This window comes from Oenanthe melanoleuca, chromosome 13 (assembly GCF_029582105.1).
Source record: "Oenanthe melanoleuca isolate GR-GAL-2019-014 chromosome 13, OMel1.0, whole genome shotgun sequence".
Lineage (NCBI taxonomy): Eukaryota > Metazoa > Chordata > Aves > Passeriformes > Muscicapidae > Oenanthe > Oenanthe melanoleuca.
The window spans coordinates 8,517,092-8,531,101 of NC_079347.1; the positions used below are offsets into that span (position 1 = coordinate 8,517,092).

Here is a 14,010-nt window from a genome sequence, read left to right on the forward strand (position 1 = left end):
AATGGCAATTAGAACTCATGACAGATTGGGATGGGATTCAGAATGTCCCAAGATTTTCAGGTGTGTTTTGATCTAGAGCTCTGGGTCTGATTTGTCTCAGCTGCTATAGGATGCCACTGTAGAAATTAATTATATTTTTTTACGGGCCAAGCAATGGGGATTTTTTCCTTTCCCACAAGGTTGTTTGTTCCAGTGCTACACAAGGCTTAACTGTGGTCCTCCCACTTGAGCTAGTGGGGGTTGCTCAGTCAAATCCTCAGATGCTGTTTTGGAAATGCCACAACATCTGAAGGCATTCCTCCCCTGATGATACCAGCCCCACAATTCCCCCAGAGCCCAGTCCTAGGGACAGGCACTATCAGCCAGGAGTGTCAGCAGGAAGAGGGAGAAAGAGATCTGCATACAGACTGCAAAAACAAACCCAGGCATGGCTGTCAGAGCACTGCAAACGCTCCTGCCAGCAGCAAGCCCATGAAAAGTGAGAAACAGAAGAGGCCAAGAGGATAAAACACATCTCAGGACAATGCCATGCCCCTGCCCTTGGGGGGCCACTGCAGTGCAGTACCAAAACACAGAGGAGAACCTGAGCAGAGCAGTTTCTGTGCCATGAACATATGTTTTCTTCACTTCTCAGCAATACATCAGAATAGCACAACTGCCTGTTTGCAATGTGGTGCCTGCTTTTATCAAAGCCTTTACAGGCTGCTTGCAGGGAGAGCAGCAAAATGTTTGATACTGCTGAGATGTCACCTTCAGCAGAGTATTGAGGAATTAGCAGAAGAGCATAATGCAGCTGCAGACACTTTGGGATAGGATTCATCTCACCAGCCTCCCAAAGTCTCAGTCTTAGCAAACTAAGCCAAGATCAACACAGTTCTGTTGCTTTAGCTGGTGCTTCACAAAGGAAGGAAAAGTTCAGATAGGGGACATGTGGGCACATGTGAGGACTCGAGAACAAGCTTTGATGGGATAAATATTCTCAAAGAAGAGAATTTTGAGAATGGTCACCGAGAACTGCTGCCTGAGATGCTGAGTGCTGGTACTTCCAATGCAGTGTGACTGCTAAACCCCACTGAAACTGTGATGAGGCTTGAATGAGAGTTTCCTCTTTGACAGAAGAAGCCAGTACCCAAAGCAGTGCTTGTTCCTCCAGAAGAAGAAATGGTATGGGCTTTTTGGGGAAGGGCTCATCTCTGATGTGTGTGGTTGCTCTGGAAGCAGGGATGGAAATGCAGGATGTCCCGTGTCCACCCAAGGTCTGCACAGTGAATTCACTGCCCTCAAAGCATCAGCACATAGGCATGGGCATGTCTGGAGCACCCAGAGCTGATTCCAGCCTGTGGTGCTGTGGGTGGGTGATCTGCAGGCCCGGGACTGCTTGGGCTCTGTGGGCTCAGGGGAGGTGCTGCTGTCTGCTCTGGAGTCTGGCACACGAGGCTGCTGAGGTGGAGCATGTTAGGATATAGATGACTCAATGCTAGAAATCTGCCTGACTTCATCCACACACTTCTTGCAGGTTCCCAAACAAATGATGACTCCCAACGCCTGCCAGCTAGGCTAATCCAGGTCCCAGACTCCTGGGACCTGAGTTCTGCTCCCTGGCAGTGGAGGAGAGGATCCAGCCTCCCCACAGCCTCTGCCTCTGCTGTCCCCACAGGACAGGAGCACAGGGGCTCCCACACTGCCATCCCCACACCCTGAAGCTGCAGACTGGGGATTTGGGCACAGCCAGAACGAGCTGAGCAGGAGACCCCAGAATGGAGACAGGCTGAGAGACTAAATTGATTCTGATAAATCTGTGAAATGCACTCAGCTCTGCCTTTGCTGGGGACAGACTGGGGACAGCTGCTGTGCCTGTTTTTCTGGGACAGTGAGCTGGGAACAGCACTGCTGCCCAGGCTGCACCACTCCTGCTCAGGCAGCAGCATCATCTCCTCACCCCTTCCCCCACTGCAGCCATGTGTGCCTTGGCTTTCTATTACCTCCTTCGGTAGTTCATTAAAGGCATTAATCACCGTCTGCACAAAGAGATTTCTCCTGAACTCCCTGCAGGCCAGGCCCCTTTCTGTGCTGGCTGTTCAGTCCTTGCAGGTGCAGTGCTGGTGCCTCACACCTGCCCCATTTCCCTGCTGCTCTGGGTCCCTGCAGGGCACCCGGGGGGTGCTCAGCCCCAATCCTTCCCTGAGCTCTGACAAGAGCATCATTTCCAGCTCACCTTCACCCACTGTGGTCTGCATCTCAGCATTTGTCTCCCTTTTCCCTGGCCAAGCGCTCCCAACACCTGGCCAGGCATGTCACCTGTGTGAAGGTGGAGGACAGGAGCAGTGTGAGCTGTGGTGCTGGCCAAACAGGAGACACCATTGGCTCCAGTTCATTGAGCAAGAGGCAGAGGCCTCAGAAATAAAAACCTTCCCTTGCTCAGGTGAGGGCTGAAAAGAGAGGAAAGGGAAAGCTCCACCTATGGCACATCCACAGCCCCTCCTGAGCTGCACGTCATGTCTCCCACCCAAGGTTTCTTCATCCTCTGTCCCTCTGTTGGACTTTGCTTGCCTGTGCTTTCCTCACAAGCTCCCAGGCCTGCTGGCAATCTTGTCTGCTGTTTACCTGCCAGAATAGCAGTGCTGTTCTGCTGTGGGATGGCACTGAATGGGATGTGGGTGCTGCGTGGAATGAAAGCCAAAAAGGCTCGGGGTGCTCAGGGGATGTTGGCAGGCCAGCAGGAGAAAAACCATGTCTGGATCTCTGTAATCACTAATGTCTTTTGCTTCTTGAAGCTCACTGCTAGCTAGCAAAGATCAAAGCAAGGTGTTTGGGAGGGTGGGGAGGTGAGAAATAGCCCTTGATTTCATGTGAAATTCTTCCACGTTCTGCATCCAGATTACTTACAGAGGTTTCTGTATCTCTCCTCTGACCCTCTGACCCTCCAGCCCTTAACCTTTCCTCTCTCTCCCACTTCATCTCCATCAGCATAGTGCTAGGATCTCACTCACAAAATCAAAGCCAAGATTCCTATAGCATATAAAGAAATGCAGACACATATGCCACATCCACACGAGAATCCTGCCATCAGTACAACTCAATCTTAGACATCAGTTGTTTTCTTTTGCACTCCTCCACTCTGTCAAAAACAAATAAAATCAAAGAACGAAAAGACCCTCTTAGAGAAGCCAAGATATGGCAATTTTTAGCTGTCACTCACTTCTACATTGCCTCTCACTGCTGCTTCCTCAAGGGGTCACTCAGTCTGGCAAAGCACAAGCACGTCTGAATTGCAACCCTGGGTGAGGATTGGCAGGGTTTGGTTGGCAGACAACAGGGAAAATAACTGATCTACATTAATAAAAAGAATCAGCACTCCAGGATGGTTTTTGTCATTTTGTGTTGTTTTGCTGGGGTGTGTTTTTAGGAGTGGCCCAGAGGGGACAGTGGGTGGCTGTGGAAGGGCAGTGTGAGACAGCCAGCTGGAGACTCGCACTGCCTGAGCTGATGAGCCAGCAGGTGAGCAGGGAGCAGCCTCTGCTGCAGACCACACTGCTGTTGCCCCAGCCATTCACCCCATTTTGAAATATCTTTTGCTGGAATGATGGTGGATTGCTGTCTTGGTTTCCACCCTTCTGCACCTTGCCTAACCCCTGACTTCCTCGGTGTTACCAAGGGATTTCACATGGAACTTTTCACCAGGAAAAACAGTGCCCTGTTTCATTTCTACACAACTAAAATATGAGAAATAAAACCTCTCTTTAAAGGAATGCAGTTGAAATAAATGCATCTTTGTCTTCAGACTCGTGTTAGTACCGCACCCCGGAGAATTTGGATATTCAGAATATTAAAGTCTCCCTGACTTATTGCCTCTTTAAGGAGCATGTTGGTTTTGTGTTTGCTCTGAGCTCCACGTGCTACTGAAGCTAGCTGGGACCTTTTCCATTTCTGGTGGCAGAGCTGCTGCCTTTGGGGCCCTAACCCTATTAAGGGAAATGTAAATGTGTATATCTAAAATTCCCACCAGTTCTGGAAATGAACAGCACACTTCCTCACGCTGCCTTCCTTGCAGTCACATGAAGATTTCCACTCTCACCTTGCTAATAATGCCAAAAAATAAAGCCTGCCTGTTTCTGGCCTAGTAGAATCCCTGTCACATGAAAAGGCTTTATTTTTAGAGAAGAAAAGATAAGCTGTGAGTGGAAGCTGTGACTGTCACACAATGGACAGGTCTTGCCTGTGCTGCTCACTGTTTCCCAAATCCCTTCTCTGCCTACTGCAGAGCCCAAATTTTACTTCTTCACTCTCTTTTCTGCTTGTCACCAGCTCTGGGATCCTTTCCAGATGAGCAGATAGATTTGCAGGTGTGAAATTCCCCTTATTCCTCCCTCTGATTTTTCCTTATGGCGTCATATCTCCTTTTCTCCCCAGGCAACTCTCCCACCACCCAGATAAAAAAATTTACCTACACAAAAAATAGTCCTGCAGATAACAAGTGCCCCCATAGCCTTTGAAGAGATGGACACACCAGACTGTGTGGTGGCAGCCTCTCACAGGGCTGCCTCTGGCAAGAGACAAGGGGAGCCCCATCAGTGTCCCTGCTGATGGTATCAGTCCACATTTACCCCAAACCCTCCATGCCCAGATCCCTGGAGGCAGACAGACAACCTGCCCTGTCCTGGCAGCCACAGCTGTCAGCAGTCATGTTCTAAATGCTTTTTCTTCTTGGGGAAACCATATGGGACAAGCTCCTGCCTTCTTCAGTGGTGACTGTGACCCCTGAGCGCCCATCCTGGGCCCTGTTGGGACACAGGGGGCTGCTGTCACCTCCAGTTTGGCAGGATTTCACCCATCAGCACACTCCAAGCTGCTGGCATCTCATTGAACAAACACTTACTAGAAAGCTACAGCCCATCCCTGCCCAAAACTGAGCAACCTTAACCTCGGGTTGATCTAACGTGAATTGACGCTCCGTGATTCATCTGTCTGCATCACATCTCTTCCTGTTACATAATCCAAGGAGATGTATCTTCTTGTAGTACCTGTGTTTTATTAATCAGACTGCATCTGATCATTAAATTCATGTTTCTGTTGGCTTAACTCACATTAAATAGTCATAGCAAGCATCCTGATCTCTGCAGGGAAAAAAAAAAAACCCAAAGCACTTACATGAGATTTCTGACACTGTGAAAATAAAAACAAGTCTAGCAATACCACAAACTATTACAGGGCTGGGCTTATTTAGACTGTGGAAGTTTAATTATAAAAATTGCATTCTAATTGATTACTGCTGGAATAATTACAGCAACACCTTTACAAGAAATGGCGACCATCCTATGTTTGTCAACAAAGAAGCTTCCTTTAAACTCAACACACAATAATTGTTTAATTAAACCAGATTTAGATACTCATTTGAGAACATTCAAATGCTTGCCTATTTCTTCCTATCTCTGAGAGGTAATTTAGGAGATAAAAAGCAATTTCTATAAATACTCTATCTATATATGTAAGTATCCAAGGAAAAGAAGGAAAAGAAAGACTTCATTTCATAGCTGATCTGGATGTAAGCTTGCTGCTATTGATAAGAACATAAGCACAGAGTGAGTGATCACTACAAATCCCTCTCTAATTGGTGCTTGGAGGCTTTAATAAAATATGAACAGAATCCAAACTACATGTTCATTTTCTAATTTGCAGAACAGATTCAACTGTTGATATTCTAGCAGCACCCACAGCTTATACTCGGTATGAGGACCCCATAGTAACTGTATCTGTGCATACAGGGAAGGAGAGGGATAAATAATTCATTGTTTTTTAGCCTCTTTACAAGTTTGCTTGCAGATGCAAAATGCTGCTGCTATCCTGTGCAGACCCCTGTGTTTCAGGTGTGCAGCTCCTGAATGCCCCTGGCCAGCAGCCCACCACCCAAACACACAAAATCTGTTGGCTGCCTTGGAAAAGCTGCAGGGCTCAGTGACGAACAGGGGTTATTTTAGTCACTGGTCATCCCTGCAAAGCAGCCTGAGTTTTGCAGGGGCAGATCTCCCAAGCTGGTGACTCACATGGTGTGAGCCCTGCTCACAGGGCACAGTCCCCAGGCCCTGTGGCGGAGCCATCCTCTGCTCAGGACAGCCAGAACAGCCTCCACGCCTGCCTGGTGCTGCCAGGCTCATCTGGGGACCTCAGCCAAAGGCTGAAAGCAGGACTGTCTGCACCACAAATTAAATAAAGCCATGGAGCTGTGGCTGAGACAACTCAAAGTCCCTGAGGAGCCGTGCTCGGCGCAGGACGGGGATGCGCATTACACTGTGCACAGCTGGAGGCTGAGATGAAGAACTGGAGAAAACTATTCCCAGCACAGGTTGTCTCAAACAACAAAGCTCACATCCCTTTGCTGTCAACAGCAAACAGTGCTTCCATCCACTGTGGACCTTCCAGGGACAGCAATTTGCAGATCTCTCTTGAGCTGCAAAGCTCGTGTGCTCTCACATCTGGCACAGAGCTGCCAGATCCTTCCCACCCCTCTCCGTCCTGACCTGCAGCATCAACTCTCCTGTGCTGGGTCTGCCCTGAGAGCAGTCAGACACAGCAAAAAACAGCATGGTGGGGTTTGCTAGATCCTGTGTGAGAGCCATAAAACTCTTCTCCAAACATGGATGGAGACAGAACCTCTGAACATGCCTTTAAAGCTGATCAGAAGGCTTTTGCTCTGCTATGTCACCAGGTAAACATTGCAGCTCCACCACACCATCATTTTACCCTTTATAGTCACCTGGCACTGCTGTGTAATTCTGCTGAAGGAAGGACTCTCAATTCACCCTCCTTCCCTAAACAATTTCCTCGGCTTTTGAAGAAGCAGCACAAAATTGTAAAGCCTCCTAACCTTTAGTTAAGAACCCTCAGAGTAGCAGGTGTGTACTTTCATACGGGTAAGCCCCATCAGGCACCCAGCTGCAAGCACAGAGCGTGTTCATTGCCAGCTATTCTGTGGGATGGAATGAATTGAGGAAGATATTTCAGTTATTGAAATGTGCCCGTGCCTCAGTGATGCAACAACATTAGCATCAACCCCGCACACGATACAGGAAGCCACCACACATATCTACAACCTCTTCTTGCTTTCCTAATGATTTTCCCTAAAATCATCATCTCTGACGTGCTGCGCTCAGGACCCACACTGAGGTTTTCACAAGCACTGTGTAACCACAGAAAGTGCACATCTGAAAACACCAGAAATGCCCAAGTCCTTGCTGGGCTGTCAGAGACAGCCCAGTGACTACAGCAGCCTCTGGGAGCTCTCCAGGTTTCTCCCTGGCATGGGTGCTGCCATTAACAGCGCCTCGTTACCGCTGTCACCCGGGCAGGGCTGGCACTGTCACTGCAGCCACTGCCACGCTTGCTCATCTCACCAGCGAGCAGCTAGGTGCCAGGCAGGGCTGAGCAGGGCCACAGCTCCTGCTGAGGTGCACTTTGCACACGATTTCCTCAGCCAGGCCGCTCTCACTGTGCTGCCCTTCACCTGCTGCTCCATGTCCACCCACAGGCGCCCAACAAGGGCTTTGCTGCCACTGCTGATTCTTAATTTCTGCTCTGTGTTTTGAATGATGCTGCTCCAGACACTTGCCATAAGCACTACATGTAGCACACAAGGCTGGATCCCAGCACAAAGCAGGATTTGCACTGGAGCTGGGACCTACTAGTCTTGCTCAGCTGCTCTGCTGGAGACCCAGACAGGTGAAGCATCAGGTTCACAGGGTCCAAACACCCTTGACTTAACTGTCATAGAAGCAGGTAATGCCAATGGCAAGGAAATGCTGTGTTCTCCATCTCCATGGGAACAAAACCTGGTACTTTTAACTGGTAGCACGGCCAGTCTTTTCTCAGAAGATAAGGACCACTGTGTGGGCAGGGTTTTTATTCTCTCTAAATAAACAGATCTTTCTGCTGATATCTAGTCTTGGCAGCCAGGCAAGGAATTAGCTGGAAGATGAAGAATGAGCTAATTCCTGACAAAAGTTTCACTTCAGCTCTAGAGTACTAAAATCAGGTCTCCTAATGGCCTGTTTTCTTTAGGTTGGGGGTTTTTTTTCACCCCTAGGGTACATGGAATAACACCTTCCTTTGTGCTTACAAAACAAATTCTGCCTTCCATAGTCTGGAGGAACTTAGGAAGTTTTTAATTATAAGAAAAGCAAAAGGAGGACAAGTGAAGTTGGACTGTGCAGAGTGCTCTGCTGGTCTGATCTAGGACAATGTGCCCTACATAGAACTCAAATATAACATCCTCTGGGAGGCTGCCTTGCTTCCATTCAGCTTTTGTGAGACCACCCCTGCCCCCGCAGTACTAATGACAGATTTCTGAAGCATAACTGGTGTCATGGTCTTGCCATTAAAGCTGTAAACAAAACCATTAGTGGCAGGCATGGAGAGGGAGGGAAAGCCATGTGCAGATGGAGAATTTATTTGAGTGACATTCTTGCAGTTTCTGCTTTCTTCCTGCTATCAGCTCTGAAATAGCTCATCCCCAGCCACAGTCAGCAACTCTACCCCAGGTGGGTGACGTTTTCCCTTGGTAGATACAAGGTCTGGCTTTTTTCTTCTATTTGTCTGGTTTTCCTGCCAAGAAAGTGCCATTGGATAGAGCTGAAATAGTTGCTCTTCCTTGATGGAAACCCTGTAGTTGGCAAATAGAGGGATATTAAGGAAAATAGAAAACCTTTAGACATGCTATTAGATACTGCAAAGAAAGTGTGGCCATGCGTCTCCGTTACCATACTGGGCAGGAAATTCCTGAAATCTTGTTTGTGCAAACCCTCCAACAGAAAATATCACAACTTTTGTTTCTTTTTTTTTTTTTTCTTTTTTTTTTTTTTTTTTTTTTTTTTTTTTTACTTCAAAAAGCCTCATTAATTCTCCTCCTGGCTCTTTCTTCCAGGAGATCCCTTCTGTGCATTTCTGAGCAGAGAGAACAGCTTGTGTTCACCTCTATCCCGCAGGACTAAACTGCAGGGGGGATGTTCCAGTGACTCAAGGGGACACTACAGACACCAGCCAACAACAACCCAACAGGCTCCACGAAGGGAAGGCTTCCTCCAGCCTCTCCTGGCAGCCCCCAAGCACACACACACTCAGAGGGTGTCAGCAGCAGTGTCTGACACGAGGTCAAACCACAGAATTCTCTGTGCATCACACGCTGCCGGCGCGAGCCCCTCGCCCACAGCGCTGCTCCAAGGAAAGCACAGCAACCACAGGGCTCTGTCATGGCCTTAGGTTTCTTTGGTTTCCTCCTCCTGGTTTATTTGTTGCTGATAGTCTTGGCTTTACCTAGCAAGCTATTTTTTTTCCCAATAATATCATCTAGTGAGAGCAGTAGAGTGAATGTGCTGTGCTCTAGCAGGGTGCAGACACACTCTGAGATCAATTCTGTGGTGCAAACTCATTCTTTAATATCTGTTTTTAGAGCCAATGAATTAATTTCTTGAAACTAGAACTCTCTTACCTCTCTATCATTATTAGGCATGCCCTTATTGTGGATTTAGACTCCACTTGCACCAGGTTGCTGGTTTCTTCTAGGTCTTTCTTATATTACAAGGACAGATGGTTAAACTGGGGCTGAGGAAGAAGCTGTTCACACTAAACAGAGACTTCTGTGCACTCTGTGGGTGGAAAGGGGTGTCTTTGTTGTGCATCACAGCTATGGGAAATATGGGGATGAAACCTCAACGTAATGAGCTGGGCAGAGGTTAGAGAAACAAGAGGAAATGAAATGTTGGGGGGTTTATACCACTTTGGATCAATGGAAGGGGAAACACAGGACATGCTGGATAACTGCATCACTACCTCAGCCCTATCGCTTAGCACAAACCAAAACGACCCAGAAACCCTTTGTCCATAAGTCTGGGGTTTTCTTGCCTGAATCCTAAAGGTGAGGTGCACATTTGGTGCAAGATGTCCCATATTTCAGACAGCAAACAAACCCAAGGCAGGAATAAAGCACCCGAAGCAAGGCAGAGTGTGGTCGCTGGTACTTACAGGTGTATGTCATCTCAAAGCTGTCACTGATGTTCACAATGTCGATCTGGGGAAGGAGCTTAGGGGGTTCTGTGAGCTGAGACAAGGCAAACCTAAAAGCTGCATGTTCCTGGGACTGCTGATTAGGAAATAACCCCCCTGGGGAGAAAAACAGAACAATAAGGGTCTTAAGAACATTCGTATTATAAACATCATCAGTCCAAAACATTCCTGAGAGCAGAGCCTACATCTCCACAGCCTGGGAAGTGCCTCTAAACTCAGAAATCCTCCAGAATGCAAGACCTAAGGGTTCAATGCCCGCTGTGGACAGGTTGGGAGCAGAAAACCTTTCCAATCCGTCTGTTATGTAACCCTGGATCACATATAGGGGTCCTGATGCATCCCCAGGCCAAGCAGCTGCAGGGGAGGGATAGTCCACGGGGTGAGGCTCAGTCTCCTCATCCCCCCCAGCTTCAAGCAGGAGCAGTGGGAATTCTGTCAATACCACCTCAGTCAAAAAAACGAGATTCCCCCTTCCTCCCCTCGCTTGTGATGAGGCTCAGTTCAAGCCCTGCTACCTGGGAGGAGAGGTTTGCTCCAGGAGGGGTGCAGGGGTCCCCCCACACTGTGGGACTTTGGGGTACAGGGCAGCCTGAGCCTGGCCCAGCAGGGGACAGGGCTGTGACAGCCAGAGTGACACGGGACTGTGACCAAACAACTGCTGCTGCTGCAGGCTTGTCACACAGAAAACCCCTGAATTTAACAGGTGACAGTGGCCAAACTCAAACTGGGCAGCAAACTTAAAGCTTGACCCTCGAAGGAATCAATCTGTGCAGGAATATAGATGAGCCCAGAAGTACAGAATTGTAAAAACAGGGTAGGAACTGGGACCGGGCTGGACCTAAGCCTCTCTTCCCCCACGGATCTGGAACAAAGTGCACCGATAACCCAGCCCTAGGAAAAGTTTCCTGCTGCTCCCCCAGCAGGAACCTTGGCTTGCAGCAGATCCCTTGACAGCCCCCAGAAAGATGCTATTAAATTCAACCTGTCTTGTAATCTATATGCATTTAAAGAGAGCGCTGCTATTGGCATTTCAGGAGGAGGGAAATAAAGCACTTAGCAACAAGGGAGAATTAAAATAAAGCTGCAGAAAGTATCAATGCCCAAGATGACTTGAGGAAGAAACAAATAGCAAGGACCAGCCATCAGCGTCACTTTGCACATCTTTAGTAGAGGGGGCATCTCCTTGTGTGAAAAGGGCTATTTGTGCATCAATATCCCCCCACCTCCCCCGTTCCTCCCACCCCACAGCCTAATCACGGATTTCGGAGGAATCAGATGCTCGTAGCCAAGTTGCATTTGCCGAAAGGCAAAAAATCTGGGATTTTTCACAAATTTGGGGTAAAGGGGAGACAGGAAGGGAGGGAGACACGGATGCAGCATCAACAGCAATAAAAGCACTGATTGTGCAGCTGGACTCAGGCAGGAGTTGCCTGAACTTGGTGGATTAGCAATTGATTGGCAATGTAAAGAGAAGGGAGGCGGGAAAGAAAACCGGCGTGCAAGGGAAGGGAATTTGGGCTAGGTTACAAACGATCACCAATAAATATCAATGGGAGAGTAACAATAAACCCGGGGAAGGAGGGAGAGGAGCACCGAGAAGTTACAGGAAGGGAGGAGGGAATCAAACAGGCACTGCTGGTGTGCAGGGGAAGCAAGTGGCATGAAATGGAAAGAGACTTCAATGCAAGAGCTTCTTCCGATAGCTTTGCCCTTATTCCTTAGCAATAACAACAGAGAGCGTCTGCTCGTTACCTCCCGTCCCAGTTACCTACAGATGAGAGCATCCTCACAAAAATGTACCATGCAACCTCCGGCTTTGCAAATGCAGCAGCACACAATGGCAGCCCAGGCATTTCTCAGGGCAATAAACAGATTTCTTTTTTTTTCATACTTCCTCCATTTCAGAGGCACTTTTCTCCCTCTGTGTTGGTGTGTGTGTGTGTGTACAGGCATTTATTCCCAACCTACCCCTCCCCCAAAGCCAAATTGATCCCTCTCTGCTCCGGCAAAGCTGGTACCGAGCGCACACCCAGCCCTCGCAGTTCAGCCCCGCTCTCTCTCACACACACACATTGTGCCTTTGCAAGCACACGAGCGGGTCAGTTTTCCCCCACCACCCCCTCTCCACCCCTACCCATCCCCATCCCCGCACTCACCTATCTGGATATTGTTGGGGAAATTGGCCCCTAACACCGCCCCTAGGAAACCGGTGCAGAAGAAGGCAAAAATGTGCTGCATATTCCCTTTTGCATTGGCGAGGAAGAAGCCCAGTTCCAAGCATAGATTTGATTTTTCCCCCGCTGCGCTCTCTGTAGCCGCCGTCGGGATGCGCGGCGCTGGGACTGGCGCTGAGCAGCGCCCGGCAGCAGCGCAGACTGAGCCCCGAGCGGAGCCGAGAGCCCGCTCCTCATCGCATCCCTCCCCCGCCACGCACGGCACTCACACGCACACGCACACGCCGGGCGCTCCCTCCCCTCCGCCAGCTGCGGATCACATCTGGGACCAGCATCCCCCGACCCCGCTCTGCTCCTGGGGTCTCTAAGGGCAGCCCCCACCTGCCCCCAAATCCCAGCTTTCCCCCTCAGCTCCTCTTGGCAGGAGCTCAAAGGAACCTGTGAAATCAGTAGGTGGCAAACTCCTCTAGAGAAAGGGTTGGGACTCATCTGTCTGCCCGCCTGGGCTCTCACCCCTGGCTCCAGGAGTTGAACACATCGCTCTCCAGAGCCTGGCTCGTTAGGATAACCAGGTGTTATTAAAGCACCTTTTGTTTCTCTAATCCTCGCCAGAGGAAGCAGAAATTACTGGTAATACATAAAAGAGGGTCCTGCAAATGTACCTTGGAAGGAAGGATTTCAGAGCAACAAGAGAGAGATCCCGAAGGATTAAAAAAAGGAAACCCCCTCCATCACCTTTCTCATTGATTTTTCCTGCCCACTGTTAATGGATGAGGCTTTTCACCACTGCACTTGATGTGGAAGAATCTGTACTCACCAGCACCATCAGCCAGGGCAGGCTTCTGAAATTAGGGGGCTATGTTACCCTGGACCATTTCAGAAGCTGTTTCATGGCAGTTCTAGTGAGGCTGGAGCTTATTTGACCATAAACAGCTTTGCTCAAACACAAAAGGAAGAGAAAAATAAAGGTAGAACCAACAAAAGCCAGCTCCTAGCTGGAATTTGGAAATTTTTAAAGAACTGTGGTGAACACAGAGCCATAATCACCTCAGAAAGGAGAGAAAATTCACCCATTCCTCCCTGAAGTCCCAAGCCAAACTTGAGGCCATTCATGCCAGAAGCTGAAATCCCATGTCCAGGCCCAGATATTCTGCCCTTGCTGTTTCCAGCCTGGATACACACCAGGGGTCCGCAGCAGAGAGGAAACAGAAGGATAAAAGGGATGTCTGGGGCAGAATTAGATTGCCCCATGTACTGGTTGGGTGTAAGGTCCCTTGCCCTGGTGTCCTCTCCCCATCTCCAAACGTGTGTGGTCAAACTGCAAGAACACCAAAGAGTGGTGACCAATGTTCAAAGGTCAAGAACTGCTCCTGCACAGGACCAGTTGGATAGATGAGCACACTGCAGAGTGGGGTAACTGAAATGGGACATGTCCAAGCCTACAAAATCTGCAGTAGCACAGAAATGTTCCCTGCTGGCCACAGGACACAGGGGTGACATAACTTTGTGGTGCATGGATAACACCACTCTTTATATTTGTTTATTATACTTTGCTTAATCTCTGCAAATAAAAAAAATTGGGGTCTTTAACATCTTTCTAGATAATTTTATGGATTTCTCTGTGACTTCTAGAGTGACAAAATGCTGAATGCCAGAGTTAGTGTGGGGTCTCTGGGTTGCACTCTTACAGCTGTACATCAGGAGTTGCACTGATGCCTGGGACTTGGTGGCCTCTTACAAGACAGAACACAGAGTTACACTGCAAAAACCAGAGCCCAGAAGG

General features: G+C 48.8%; 1 protein-coding gene across 3 annotated transcripts in view; it reads right to left on the reverse strand.

Moving 5' to 3' along the window:
* GRIA1 (glutamate ionotropic receptor AMPA type subunit 1) overlaps positions 1-12,632 on the reverse strand; it is a 121,215-nt gene extending 108,583 nt beyond the window's left edge. For 2 of the 3 annotated variants that reach the window (XM_056502604.1, XM_056502602.1), the window contains exons 1-2: positions 12,210-12,488; positions 10,012-10,149 (exon numbers count right to left, since the gene is read on the reverse strand). In XM_056502604.1, coding sequence (XP_056358579.1) covers positions 10,012-10,149; positions 12,210-12,291 — 220 coding nt within the window. In that variant the 5' untranslated portion in view covers positions 12,292-12,488. Of the gene's footprint in view, positions 1-10,011; positions 10,150-12,209 lie in introns of all 3 variants that reach the window. The other variant, XM_056502603.1, reaches the window with a different exon arrangement.
* Positions 12,633-14,010: the final 1,378 nt, after the last annotated feature.